We start from the raw sequence: 13461 nt of genomic DNA, 5'->3' as shown, positions 1-13461 counted from the left end.
TGTCATGCATATAGAATAGATGAATGAGCTTACCCATAGCAATAAATATATGGACATGAAATAAAACAAAAACCATAACCAAAATTTGGGGGTAAATGGGTAATGTTAATGCCATGAGTTGTTGCTGCTTCTTCATTTTTTTCTTCTTTTTTTTTTAAAAATCTGAGTTGTATTAATATTTTGATGAATTGATCCATATATGACATAATCTCTCGAGGTGGAAATTTTTAAGGGATTATTCTTTTTTAATATTTTTTTATCACATGTATAAAGAACATGTTATTTATTAAGCTTGTCACACGATGTTAATTGGTAGAATCAATTATATTGTTATTGCTTTTTTATTTTTATTATTATTATTATTATTATTATTATTATTATATTTTTTGTGTTTTTTTCTTTTTCTTATTATTAGTACTTCTAATTATCTAAGTACTATTAGAATTTAATTAAAAAGATGATGGATATGTTCAAATACTAATTAACAAATCTATCTCCTTTAAATGATGAATTTGTTGGGTTTTTTTACTTCTCTCCCATGTGAAGTAAAGGTCCAAATGAAAAGGCCAGTATGTCTCACTTATTTAAGTGGAGAGGGATCCCATTAGAAAATGAGATACACTAAGAGAGATTCATTTGAGAAGGAAAAAATGTTGGATTGTGAAAAAGATATCTAGAGAAAGATAAGTGTTTCACATTTATATTGTGGGAATTTTATTTTCTTGTCTCTATGGTACCAATTGTGGTCTATGTTGATTTGACTGTTTGTAGCACATTTTAGTGCTCTTGTTGGAGGTTCTCTTGTATTTTTATTTATTATAGTGGAGTTAATTTATATGGTCTAAATGACATATGGTTTTTACCTTTGTATTGAAGGGTTTTTCATGTTAAATAAATTATGTCTCTATTTTGTTTTTAATTTCTATTTTGCGCTCTATACTTTATTAGTGTTTCTCACAAGTTCTTTGCAAGTTTGAAGGAATTTATTTTGGCTTCTGTTGTTTCGCCTAACAACACGACACGACAATGAGGAGAAGACGTATAAACCCGAACCTTAAGATTTTGGATTAAAATATGATGTTAAGTGTCCTTATGTGACTTTACATCCTTAAAAAGAAATACTACTTCTAATTAATAAAAGAATATTGGAATAAAAATTTGAACTATTATAAATACAAACACAAATTTGATGACTATGCAATTAATTAAAAAATATTGTTAAATTATTATAAAAGTTAATAAATTTATTATGTGTATATGATTAATTTTTGTTAGATAATAATGTAAAATTATTTTAAATTAAGCTTATTTGTCAATTTTTTGGTAAAAGAATTATTTTTTTGTACAGGGCATTTTTTTAAAATTTTACAACCCATCATTAAACTCATTAATAAATTATTTCCAAAAATTAAAATTAAAATCGTTTGCAGTGTAGTAAGTTTTTGTACATGGTCCGAGCAACAAATACCACTCGAGTCTAGACTGTTGTTTTTAAAAAGGGTCACGGTGAAGTAAAAAAAAAAAAAAAAGACAGAGAGACCACTATGCTTCACCAAGCGTTCATTTTTCTTAGTTTTACCTCTTGAATGAACTGACAAATTCCCTTTCATTTTAATTTTACCTGTTCTAAGAGAGAAAGGACAACTAGAAGATATTGCTGCGCCATGGAACATTCAGATATTTTTTATACGTATCAAAACATAAAAAATTGACGTTAACTCACAAATAATAGTATAATACTCTGATCTCTCTATTTTCTTTATATATAAAAATAGCAAAATCATGGATGACACACGAACGAATAAATCAAAAGTAAATTTTCATTTTGATCTTTAAAATACAACGCACACGTTAATTTTTTAAAATTTAAAAATTCTAAATAAGTCTATAAATTTTTTGATTGTTTTATCTAAATTTCTAAATTTAAACACTTACTGTTATTTTGGCTTCTAAGTATACGTTAATATAATCACTTAATTCTATTTTAAAAAACAAAATTAAGTTTGAACACCTTTTCTGGTTGAACTAACTCGATGTTAGCATCTGTTCTATAATTTTGATGCCACTCATGAATCAATCAACCCAGCTATTTATTTGGCAACAAAATTAGTTTGATTGAATTATGAAAAACTAATGAGTTTGGTGGATTTATAATTAGAGAGGTTTTAGTGAAAATGAATAATAGATATTATGGTCGCCACACGCCCCATCTATTTTTATATCTCACTATCGCATATATTTAATCAAATAATTGTCCTAAAATTTGAATGTGATGCAGCTAAAATGCAAAGTGGCAACTGCCAAACGTGGCCATAAACAATGATGCCGCTGTAAGTAAAATCTTTCTTTTCTAATTTCTGTCAGTATTGAAACTTTGAAAGTGATGTTTAGGTCCTTTTTATTCCGTTAAATCATAATCGTTTTATTAGTTGATTTGCAATTCATTAATTTACTATGCACATCCCTTAAATCCTCAAATACAACGAAGCTGAAAACAATTCTATAAAAAAAGACAAAACATAAATCTTCTCAACGAGTGTTGATCACATAAGTCTTTTATAGTGTGTTTAGAAGCTTATTGAGAAAGAAAAAATCACATTTAAAATGTAAAAGTTATAATTATTAGCTTCTTAAAATTATAAAAGAAATTATATTAGAAAAGTGAAATTAAACATGCATTAATTATCTTTAATAAAAAGAATAACTTCAGACATGTGTTTTATCATTGAATTATATTTAATAGGTGTAGGAGTATTAGAACTTTAACAGGGAATAATTTTTTTTTATCTAATACATTACAATAAAAACAAATTAGAAAATTGAGCAGATGAAACAAAGAATCAAATTGTATTATTCCCAATATAGGATTTGTAAGTGAAGTTAAATCAAGCCTAATTCTACCATTTTAGCAAATTGGATTACATCCTTTTATTATGTATTTTGTTATGTTTTCTTTAACATTGAGACGCAGAGAAAAGAAGGGATCGAGAGAGGTATAAAAAGAGAAATCAACCCACATAGAAAAGGAGGAAAACAAAGATCAACAAATACTTTACAATTCAGATGCAGCAACTTTTGCAGACTTGAACTCTTTTGGTATGCTGGCTTAGTAGCCAGAGATGACCAAGGAAGGTTCCTATTAGCTAGAACAGTACACATGAATGGCAACCCAGAGACCAAGAGAAGCTGAAGGTTTGGCTCTACTCTAGGCACTTGAATGGATGCAAGAGCTGCATTTCCAAAGTGTTATCCTAGAAACAGATTGTAAACAAGTTACTAATACTTTACACTCTATGAAACAAGGAGTAGATGAATTTCACTACATAAATGAAAAATGCAAAACTTGTTTAGACACACTTCCAAACTCTAGGGTGAATTTAATTAGGAGGCAAACCAATCAAATTGTCCATTTACTTGCAAGGACATCTAAGTTTCATGCTAGCCACCATACTTTGGATCATATTCCCAATTGTATTTTTGACACTCTTTTAAATGAAATACAATAAGAATATTTTCCCTATAAAAAAAAGATAATGTGTATGTTTATAAAGACTTCGTTCAAAAAATTGTAAATGTCCATCCTCTTTTAGGGTGAAAGGGAGAGATAAACAAAAGTAGAGAGAAATAAGAAAAAAAATATGATGAAAGTAATTTAATTGACAATAAAATTTCTATAATACAAAACTTAATTTACCTTTAAAATATCTACTATGTCAAACTTTTTTTTAATAGGCAAATGAACATCGTATATCAATAAGTCGCACCAGAAGTTCCATGAAATACAAGAAATAGTGTTTTTTTGACCTTTATGAAGCAGGACGCAGCGTTAAAACCTAACAAGAAATTGGGCCCCGTTCCATGGTGCCTTCTGAAAATCTTATCCCCCGTGTGTGTTTTGAAAAGATAGTATTTGTGTGCGTTTTGAAGTCATCCTAACGTATTATCTCACTCTTCCATCACGTACTCCTTTTATCTTCTTTTCAATAATGTTAATGTGCAAGAAAGCTTTAATACCAAATATGTTATAAATGTAGTGTGTTAGATGTTAGAGTTGAATTATTTTATTTCTTTTGTCTTTCTACAATATCTCAAAAATAACTTTAAACATAAAAATCTCACAAATATTTTAATTGACTAAATTTTGTATCTGCTTTTCTATCCTAATGCACCTTGTGTATAGATTAAAAAAGTTAAAGCAAAGAAAGATTTTAATGTAATAAATATTTTTTCTATTATCTATGATAAATTCTTTCTTTCTAATATTTTTTTAACCTCTTAACATATGCACTTAATGTATAGGAAGAAAAAAGCATACGTTTTTTTAAATATTAAATATTTCATGGAAAAAAAAAAACAAGCGATGATTGAAATTTAATTTTACATCTTTTTCAAGTATATGTGTTGGAGGAAAGTTCAATCTTTGAACTCCTATAAACTGTTGAACTTATTATTGTTAAATAAACATGTAAATACTTGCATTTTAATATATATATATATATATATATATATATATATATATATATATATATATATATTCCTATAACATAGAAACAATAAATTAATGAATCAGTAAGTGCTTGTCCATGGGACCTAATGATATATAGATTGGATTTAAGGATTTTATAAGAAATATTGTAATTATTATTAAATTTCATCTTAAAACTAATTAAGATTAAGTGAATTTGTCGAATATATATATAATTCAGTTTTTTTTTGTTGACAATATAAGACGGCTATAATACTGATACAAAATATAATTTATGGTAAAAAAAAGACTGTAGACTATAATATCATGTTAAATCCCATCTACATAAGCTTAATTTATGGTTCCGTTTTCTATTGCATCAAGTAATATTTCAGATAAGAAGATTATATTCCAAAATCATGTAGTTTAAAGAGAAAAAAACTTATATATTGATTGCGTGACATCATTGTTATTCCTCATAGATAATGTAATTGCATGATCAAAATGATTTCTTTCTACTTTTCCGTTCGGCCATGCTATGATGCTAAAATTTCATCATTGAGGAATACAAGGACAAAAGTAAAGTAAAAGAATGCAAGCATTCTGAATGGATAGAAATTGCAATATCATATATATGTAGCAAGTAAAGCTACCCCTAAGTATTCGATATTTTCTTTTTCTTTTGCACGTTTGTTTTCTCAACTTGCATTGTGTGCCATGCCATGATGATGATTTCAAGTGGTCTCATCTTAAAACACTATCATGTCCAATAAGTGCACTGGTTATTGGGTTAACGAATCGAATCAACAATCATGCCTGTGAGTTCCCATTCTCACTAGTCACTATAGATGTAAAAAGCTTTTTTGTGCAATCACTGAGGATATATATGAGGTGGTTTTCGTCAGCTTCATTGTTCATCGTGCTGATTTAAGAAGCTGTAGTCTACAATACGGACAAAATTATATGCTATTTTTCATGTGTTTTTCGTTCAGAATTGAAGTTTCAGTTTAAATATGTGTGATAAAAGTCTACACATTAAAGGTGAATATAGTTTTATTATTATTAATTCCTAGTACCAAACAAAAATTTGTATCATACATTCACACTGAAACCGAATATAAGACAAAGGTACCAGATGACGAAGTTTCAACTTCCTACAAATATCCTATGAATTAAAATATAAAATTACACACAAAAAATAAATAAATAAAATAAACCAAGTGCGTGGGCCATAGAGCATTTCACAGCACATGGCTCCGATTCTAATACATAAACTCTTTTTTTGTCCGAGATTGTGATGTAGTACTGGGCTTCCATTGTAGAATGAGCCTATTTTGCTTTGCAAGCTTCAAAGAGGTAGTAGTTACTTCATGCACTTCCCATATTGCTTCTTGCACCTAATCTGGAGTGTAAAATTACATTCCGTAAAGGTCTTTTTGGAATGTAAATTATTTACATTTTTGGAAAGAGCTTTCTGGAGTGTATTCCAGATTGGTTGTTTTGAAAGCTTAAGAAAGTACCATAAACAATATGGGAGGTTCAGGGAGCAATTGCCTTCAAAGATTATCGTGGAATTCACAAGACAGCCCAATTGGCCCATTCTATAATAATGACTATAAAATTGAGGGAGGTCGACAGATCGTGAATATCTCATGCCTTTTTATTTTTTTATTTTTTTTACAAGTAACAAGCATGGGATTGCGATCACTATTTATTTTATCACCAAATAATAAGGACGTGATTCATAACCTTAAACTCAAAAGTAACGATTACTTTCTTAACAACTAGCATGAACTAGAACACTATTTGTCCACCTTGCGAAAAACCATGTTTATAGCTAGGAATCCGTGTTTACGAAGCAGAACAACAAAGAGAGGGAGAAAAAAAACCCCAGAAAATTAGCAGTATATATGTTAGACGGGGATAGAAATTGAAATTAGAGGTTATGGGACAGGATAGGACTTGTTATGGCACATGCACTTGTAAGCCATTGGACAGGACTCAGCCTCCGCAAGCGATGCACAAACAAAGCTGACCATCACCAACCTGCATGGCGAGCATGATCCACACGCGTGAGAGCAATCAGGCAACCTCGAACCCGCTATTTCTAGTGTGTCGGGGCCACGACCAATACGTTTCCTTGCCACTACTCTTCCTTCCCAATGCAACTTTTCTTTTGCCACTATGTTCATTCCATCTTTTGTGTTTTTCTCTCCTGGATCTGGATGCCCACCATGTCCTACTTAACATTAAATTAAGAATTTATTAGAAATATATATATTGATAGTCTTTATGCTATCATTTTAATTATCATAGATTGTTTTGTAATAAAAAAATATATTTTTTTGTAATAATTGTTTTGAAAATTATATCAAGAATGATTGTTAATAGATTGAGAGAGAGTATTTTTTATATATACTAATAATGTAATAAAATTAAACTCTTAAATTAATGCAAATTGGCCATTTAATTTTTATGCTATTTTTTTCTTAATTATATATCTCAAAAGAAATAGGTAGTACTTAAAAGAAACAAAAATGATCTATGAGCACCCATATGCTAATCTACACTTAGAGAAAGAGCGAGAGAAAAATGTAAATACTATAGATAATATAATGTGAAAAAAAGTGATAAAGAAAAAAATTATGTTAATTAGGTGTATGCAATGTGTGTCCATCTATTACTACTCAAAGAAATATAACCTCTAACTACATAATTATCTCAACTTCAAAAAAAAAAAAAAAACAAACAACTACGTATATTAATTATCTCGACCGAAACCTATAATAGATTTTTGGTGACCTGAAAAGTTTAGAATTTGAGAGTTACGTGAACGTGACCGGTTTATGTGCCTTGCCGAGATGATTATTGGAACACAAAGTAAAACAAGCACGAATGCAGCAATATAGAGAGAGTTCCTCCTCATTCTTGTTTTTCTCTCTCAATTCCTGAGTGTTGTGAGATCGATCGATGTTGCTAATATATTTGAGATGCGTACGTAAAGAGAAAACGTAGAGCGGTGAATGGAGAAGAAGGAACTAAAGGTGTGTGTATATATATATATAATTAAAGAATAAAGGGGTGTAGAGTGGTAATAGATATCATGGAATTGAATCAGTTCACAGGATTGCGCAAGAAGAGGTCACATGAAATATTACGCACACTTAGTCACAGGATTGCTCGCGCTAGCTTTTGTTGTTCCATGAGAGAAAAGGAGAAGCAGAAAGAATTTAAAACGCAAGAGTTAAAAGTGCTTCTTTTACGTGAGTACTGTCCAAGGCCTTTCCACACATGCCCAAGTATTGTTGGGTAGCATAAATGCACCATCATCTTGGGCACTTGCGTTTGCTTGCTATCACTACATTTTATCATTTAATTAATGTTCATGTGCCATCGAGTCCAGTTCGGCTGATAAATTTAGCACCCTAAGCTCTGATGTGACTACCATCAATAGCTTCTCTTCGCATGTATTCATGGATTTAGAGGCTGGGATCGATCGATGAAAATGGGTGAGATTGGAAGATACTATAATTATTTTTTGTATCAATTTTTATAATCTTATTTTTTCATTACATCAATTACAATTTTTCATCTCTCTCTGTATAGTATATATAAATACAAATTTTCAGACTAAAACACTTATGTTCATATTTATATTCTTAGAGAAGTTGTGTACTCCAATAATGCATATTTACACCATTAAGAGCTTTGGTATATATCCATTCTTAAATATCTATAGTGGGACATATTATCCATTCTTTAGTTACATAAAATGTTTTAAAATTTGTATTTTTCAAATTAGTAAAATAAAAATACTATTTTAATATTAGATTTAAATATTTTAGACTCTTTCTTATAAATAATGCGAGGTTTTGGTTTTTCTTCTACAATTTTTTACTCAAATCTAATTACTTATTTTTAAATAGTTACAATTAAGTCCTCCTGAAATTTCTCTACATAAAATTCTTAAATCCATATTTTCTACTCAAATAATTGGGATGTCTTTCACATATTTGTGATAAGAAATGATTTTAAAGGCTTAGACACTAACCACACAGTTTCATTAATTGAACAATTAGTCATCTTGCACAATAAACAAAATAGTGTTTGGTATAAAAATAGTAGAAATATAAATGTTGCGCATATCTCATATTCCATAGGCAGGCGCAGATGCGGATCGAGTGGGACGAATCGTGCGAGCATCTGTCACTTGGGCTTGGGCCAACTAGTTTGGTTCGGTGTGAGGGGTCATTGATATGATTCATGTGTGTTGGGTAGGGATTATATATTCAGGTTATTATGATTAGCTTTTAGTTAGCCTATAAATATGGCTTAACCGTGGTGCTGTTAGAATGACTCTGTTACTTACCTTTTGTAATCACAGGTACCCCTCGTACCAACTTTATGCATATTAATATACATTTTACTGATTTAAAAAAAAAAAAAAAACGTAGACTTAGGCCTGTTTGTTGTCAGGTTACGAATTAGGTTTGTTTGATACAGTACAATTGTCATTTGGTAATACTATATTGTAGCTTTAGGTTTATTTATTATTGTTATATAAACCGGTGTAATCCTTTTACTGGTTAATAAAAAAAGATAGTCGCTCTATTTTTGATGATGTAGACATATTTTTTGAATCTCGTTAAATTTTTGTTAGTGTATGTTCGCGTATGATAGATTATTTTAGAAATCCAATTTCATTGCCAACAATAAATACCTAAAAAACTAAAGGGGTAGAAAACACATAGAGCTCACAATCCTTAAAATTTGAAGAAGAGTTTAGATCCTCATGGAAGCGTGGGAGCAAAAGAACAATGAGAAGTAAGAGGATAGAAAACCCTAATTATCATATTGGAGGCTAGAGTAACAAAAGTCTCCTAAGAGTTTCTAAACCGGGTTATAATAGAATTTCCAAAGTGGACCTAAAGCATAACAAAAATAAAAGGGTACTTAACTAAGGGTAAGGAATATATTCAAGCATTGGATCAGGGTGCATAAATGAGATTAAAGAAAGGTTTGGGTTGCCACCAAAGAGTACACAAAAGGGGAAATGTCTCACATACGAGTTATGTTACACTCACTAAGACTTTTGTCTCATTTATTTAAGATTTATGTTTTTTAGGATAAGCAAGTGCACACTTTTGCAAGGAGATAGATATGTACGCAGGAAAATGTTTTGGTTATGTAGCCCATATAATTTCCTTTTTGAGTTGACGTACTTGTACCACACTTAGTGTGTGAGATATTTACACCGAACATATATATACCTTTTAATTATTTTGTTTAGTAAAGAGTTTATATTTATATAGTTGTAATAATCTCTTCTTCTTTTTTTATGTTTTAGATTTGTGTACTTTGATGTTATGGATGTTTAGAATTGTAAAAATTAGTATCATAAATAATCTCCTGACATTGAATCATATTTTTTTTATCCATAAGAATTGAGTACAATACCATAAAGTTTAAAACACTTATAGACTCTGCTCAACCAATTGATTTAGGCTTTCTTTATTAAATAAGAATCATATATAAATATAACCTAATTACCTTATTTTAGAATAACCACCAAATAAATCTAGATTAACAAAAATGAAAATCATGAGTAAGGTCCATGAGCCTTTTGGTTCGTTAAGATATATATAAAAATAGGATTAGACTTTTGAGGTAAAGATATTATTAATTCTCATTTATTATATTAGATATTTAATCAATTTGATTTGAACAATAAAGTATCTTATGTAAATATTTCATGCCAAGCATTTTCAGACTAAGAATGTAGAGAGTCACTTCTCAATCGTATTCGGGGCACAGTTAAAATTGTCTAGATACCCGGTGCAACTACACAACAGTTTTTGGATAACAGAGATTAAGAAGAAAAGTTATTGAGTTTGAACAAAAAATGTAGTTAAACATAAAAAAAACAAACATTTATAAATGTACCCCACGAGGGAGAAAAAAATAAGACCGGAATGATGGTGAACTACCTTTTATTGAAGTCTACACCCAACAATTCGAAGGGTAGGGACAGCACAATAAAAGGAAACACCAAACAATGATAACGATCGATCATAAACAAGAATCAAAAGCTTGTTCTGTATCAAGTGATGAGTAGTGTCTGAGACTGAGAGTTTTTGCAACTTCGCATAGCCACCCACCATGGCCACCTTTCTCCGCAGCTCCACCCTCTCTCGCAGCCGTAGATACAAATATGAAACTCTTGAGGGTGTGCCTAGCAGTGGAAGGGACCACATTCTCAAGTCCATTAGCTACAGACGCAGAAGAGCCAAGCAGAGGAAAATCTTCCTCACAACCTATAAGCTAGATTCTTTCACAGAGCCCGAATCGCCTAAGCTCAACAATGTTGCTCTCAAGTTCAAGAAAATTGTAGCCTCTGTCTTGAAGCTTGTGCAAACTAAAGCAGGTTCTTTTAGATTCAAGTCCTCTCTCTCCACCACCGACTTGTGAAGATTTGGAACCAGCTTTGCTTACGTTTCTTGCTTCTTCTTTTTCAAATTTCAATCAATCACTTCCTTGTTTTGACTACTCTGTGTACGGTTGATAATGGAAAATGAGTACCATGCTGCTGCCATTAATTCTGTATAGATTATGAATCTTTATATTTTGTAATTTGTATGTTCACCATATTATTAACTACATATGATTGGTCTTTAAGCTAACATTAGAAAATGAGCCATCAGAGTTCTTTAATTTCTAGGAGCCTTTCCCTGAATTATCCTATAGGAACTTCAACTAACATGGTATGGTATGATATGATATGGATGGTAGATAATAATGTTTTTTTAAGCATATGGTCAAGAACTTAATTTTTAGGTTCATTTGTATAGAAAAAATATTGATTGAAGGAGGTTATTCTCTTATATGAATTTCAGTATTTCTTGATATTAGTTTCTGATTTTTGAGTTTTGATCGAGATATTGAGTTCACCAAAAATATGGAAACTTCAACAATTAAATAAATATATTGAATGAAATATGCAAATTTCAGTCTGCACCCCAGCAAATCATAATTTAAGACCAGCAACCAAATGCAACCTCAATTAACCAGTTCCTAAATATAGGATCGGAAAAAAAGAGAAAAAAAAAAAAGAAAACTGAAGAAACCAGTTTTAGCCTCAGAAAACCTGGTTAGAGAACCATGTCCATACATACGTAACAAAATCCTTAACCGATTGAAGGTTCCCTAAACGACCAAAAGAAAATTGCACCTCTTGTCCAAGACAAGGAGAAGAGAATGAAAAAATTATCTACTCATTTCCTTGAATGTACTATGCCCACAATCCCAAAGGATTAATCAATAATCAGTTAATCACCACCATTTATCATGACATCTGAAGCATATGTGCCTAAAAGATATGAGTCTCTAGAGAACCCTTTTGCTCATAAACCGCCGCGTAAGCGTTCTCGTCGTGGTTCTGGTTTTTGCGGGTGCCTGAGGTGTTGTTGCTGCTGCTTTAGTTTCTGCCGTTGCTGCATTTGCACCATTTTTATCATAATTATACTCTTGGTGGGAATTGGTTTGGCTTTATTTTACTTTATTAAGCCTAAGGTTCCTTCCTATGACATTGAACACATTAATGTCAAGTCATTTGATATCAGAAAGGAAAGTAAGGTATACACTGATGTTGTCATTGTCGTGAAAGCGGATAATCCTAATGAAGAAATCGGATTGGACTATTTGGAGAATGAAGTTGGGATAATGTACGTAGGATCTCAACTTAGCTCGGGGCAGATCCCTCCTTTCTTGCAGCCAGGGAAAAACACAACAACGGTCAACGTGGAATTGAAGGGGGAAAATGAATTTAGTGTTGAAATGCAAAATCACTTTATGGAAGACCAGGAAAAAGGGAATATTCCTTTGTTGATAACAGTGAAGCTTCCCATAAGGATCGTGATTAATGATTTGATTCATCTCAGAAAAGTTGTGGTTAATTTAAATTGTTCCGTGGTTATTGACAAGTTGGAAGTCAACAAAAGTCCTAAGATTTTGGACAAAGTTTTCAGCTATGGCATAGAGTTCTGAATGGTTGGTTTGTTATTTCATCGCTTGGAATCCTTGTATGTATTGTTTGGCTACTGAAGGAGTGGAAGGCAGAGGAAATTGGGGTTGGCGTGGCTTACTTGGGTTTGATTATGGGGATTGTGGTTTGGTCTAGAGTTTTTGTTGTGTTCTTGGTGCAACATTATTCATTTAGAAAGAGAAGTCATAACACACGGGAAGTGCATTTATCAAAGAAGTAGCTACATTTCATAAAGTTTACTTTGAATTAAAATAGGGAGGGTTGATGAACAAAAAATTGTATAGGCATTTAAAGCATGAGTAATGTCAAATGCCATATCATTTGACGTGTATATGGACTCTAATACAGGGGAGACCAGTTTCAGACAGAAGATATTCAGAGAGATGAGAAAAATTTGTTTTCTTGTCTATGCGTTGAATTTAGTTTAGCTCATCGCACATAAAAATTATCTTCTGCTCAATCTAAAATTGGTTTCAATGTGTGGGGATATCTTTCTTGTCATCTAATACTCTATTATAGTAATAATTTTCATATAATATTTCTTTTTCATAAGTTTGTTAAGGTTTCTGAATTCCTAGTGGAATTTGCTAATGGCTGACTTGCAAATTGCAAATATGTTACAACCTAGTCAGAAAGATCGACCAAAAATGGCAACAACTACCAATCCACTCAATCCATTTCCTAGCCTCCTTAAGAAATGAGAAGACAAGCACATACACCATGTCTTACGTGATAGTTAATGCTAAAATTTTCAATAATTCTACATATACCACCATGCAATCACATAAACAAGTTTTTAAAAACGGTCTGTGACTGAAATTTCAGTCACAACGTCAATGTTTTTGGAGTTTCGGTGATCTCAATTATAGTCGTACTTTATCCATAATTCCCCGCATCATCAAAGATTACAATGATACTTTGCGGTCACGTTTATTCGTAATTTCCCACATCAAAG

The 13461-nt window shown here is 31.1% G+C and overlaps 2 protein-coding genes across 3 annotated transcripts; one reads left to right on the top strand and one right to left on the bottom strand.

The window, feature by feature from the left end:
- Positions 1 to 6280: 6280 nt before the first annotated feature.
- LOC114373718 (protein EPIDERMAL PATTERNING FACTOR 1-like) lies at positions 6281 to 7479 on the bottom strand. Of its 2 annotated transcripts, none has more exons than XM_028331240.1 (2): positions 7295 to 7479; positions 6281 to 6707 (listed from the first exon to the last, which is right to left on the bottom strand). In XM_028331240.1, exons 1-2 carry the CDS (start codon positions 7389 to 7391, stop codon positions 6409 to 6411), a joined length of 396 nt encoding a protein of 131 aa, XP_028187041.1. In that variant the 5' UTR covers positions 7392 to 7479; the 3' UTR covers positions 6281 to 6408. The 2 variants fall into 2 exon arrangements, with proteins under 2 accessions (XP_028187041.1, XP_028187042.1); XM_028331241.1 differs by having other exon boundaries at positions 6281 to 6704.
- Positions 7480 to 11809: 4330 nt separating this feature from the next.
- On the top strand, positions 11810 to 12508 carry LOC114373365 (NDR1/HIN1-like protein 6). Its single transcript, XM_028330837.1, has one exon. The coding sequence runs from the start codon at positions 11810 to 11812 to the stop codon at positions 12506 to 12508; it is 699 nt and encodes a 232-aa protein (XP_028186638.1).
- The last annotated feature ends 953 nt before the right edge of the window (positions 12509 to 13461 follow it).

The sequence above is a fragment of the Glycine soja genome, chromosome 11, assembly GCF_004193775.1.
Source record: "Glycine soja cultivar W05 chromosome 11, ASM419377v2, whole genome shotgun sequence".
In the NCBI taxonomy this organism is placed as follows: domain Eukaryota; kingdom Viridiplantae; phylum Streptophyta; class Magnoliopsida; order Fabales; family Fabaceae; genus Glycine; species Glycine soja.
The sequence above is the reverse complement of the archived record's forward strand: the minus strand, read 5'-3'. Positions and strand labels throughout refer to the sequence as shown.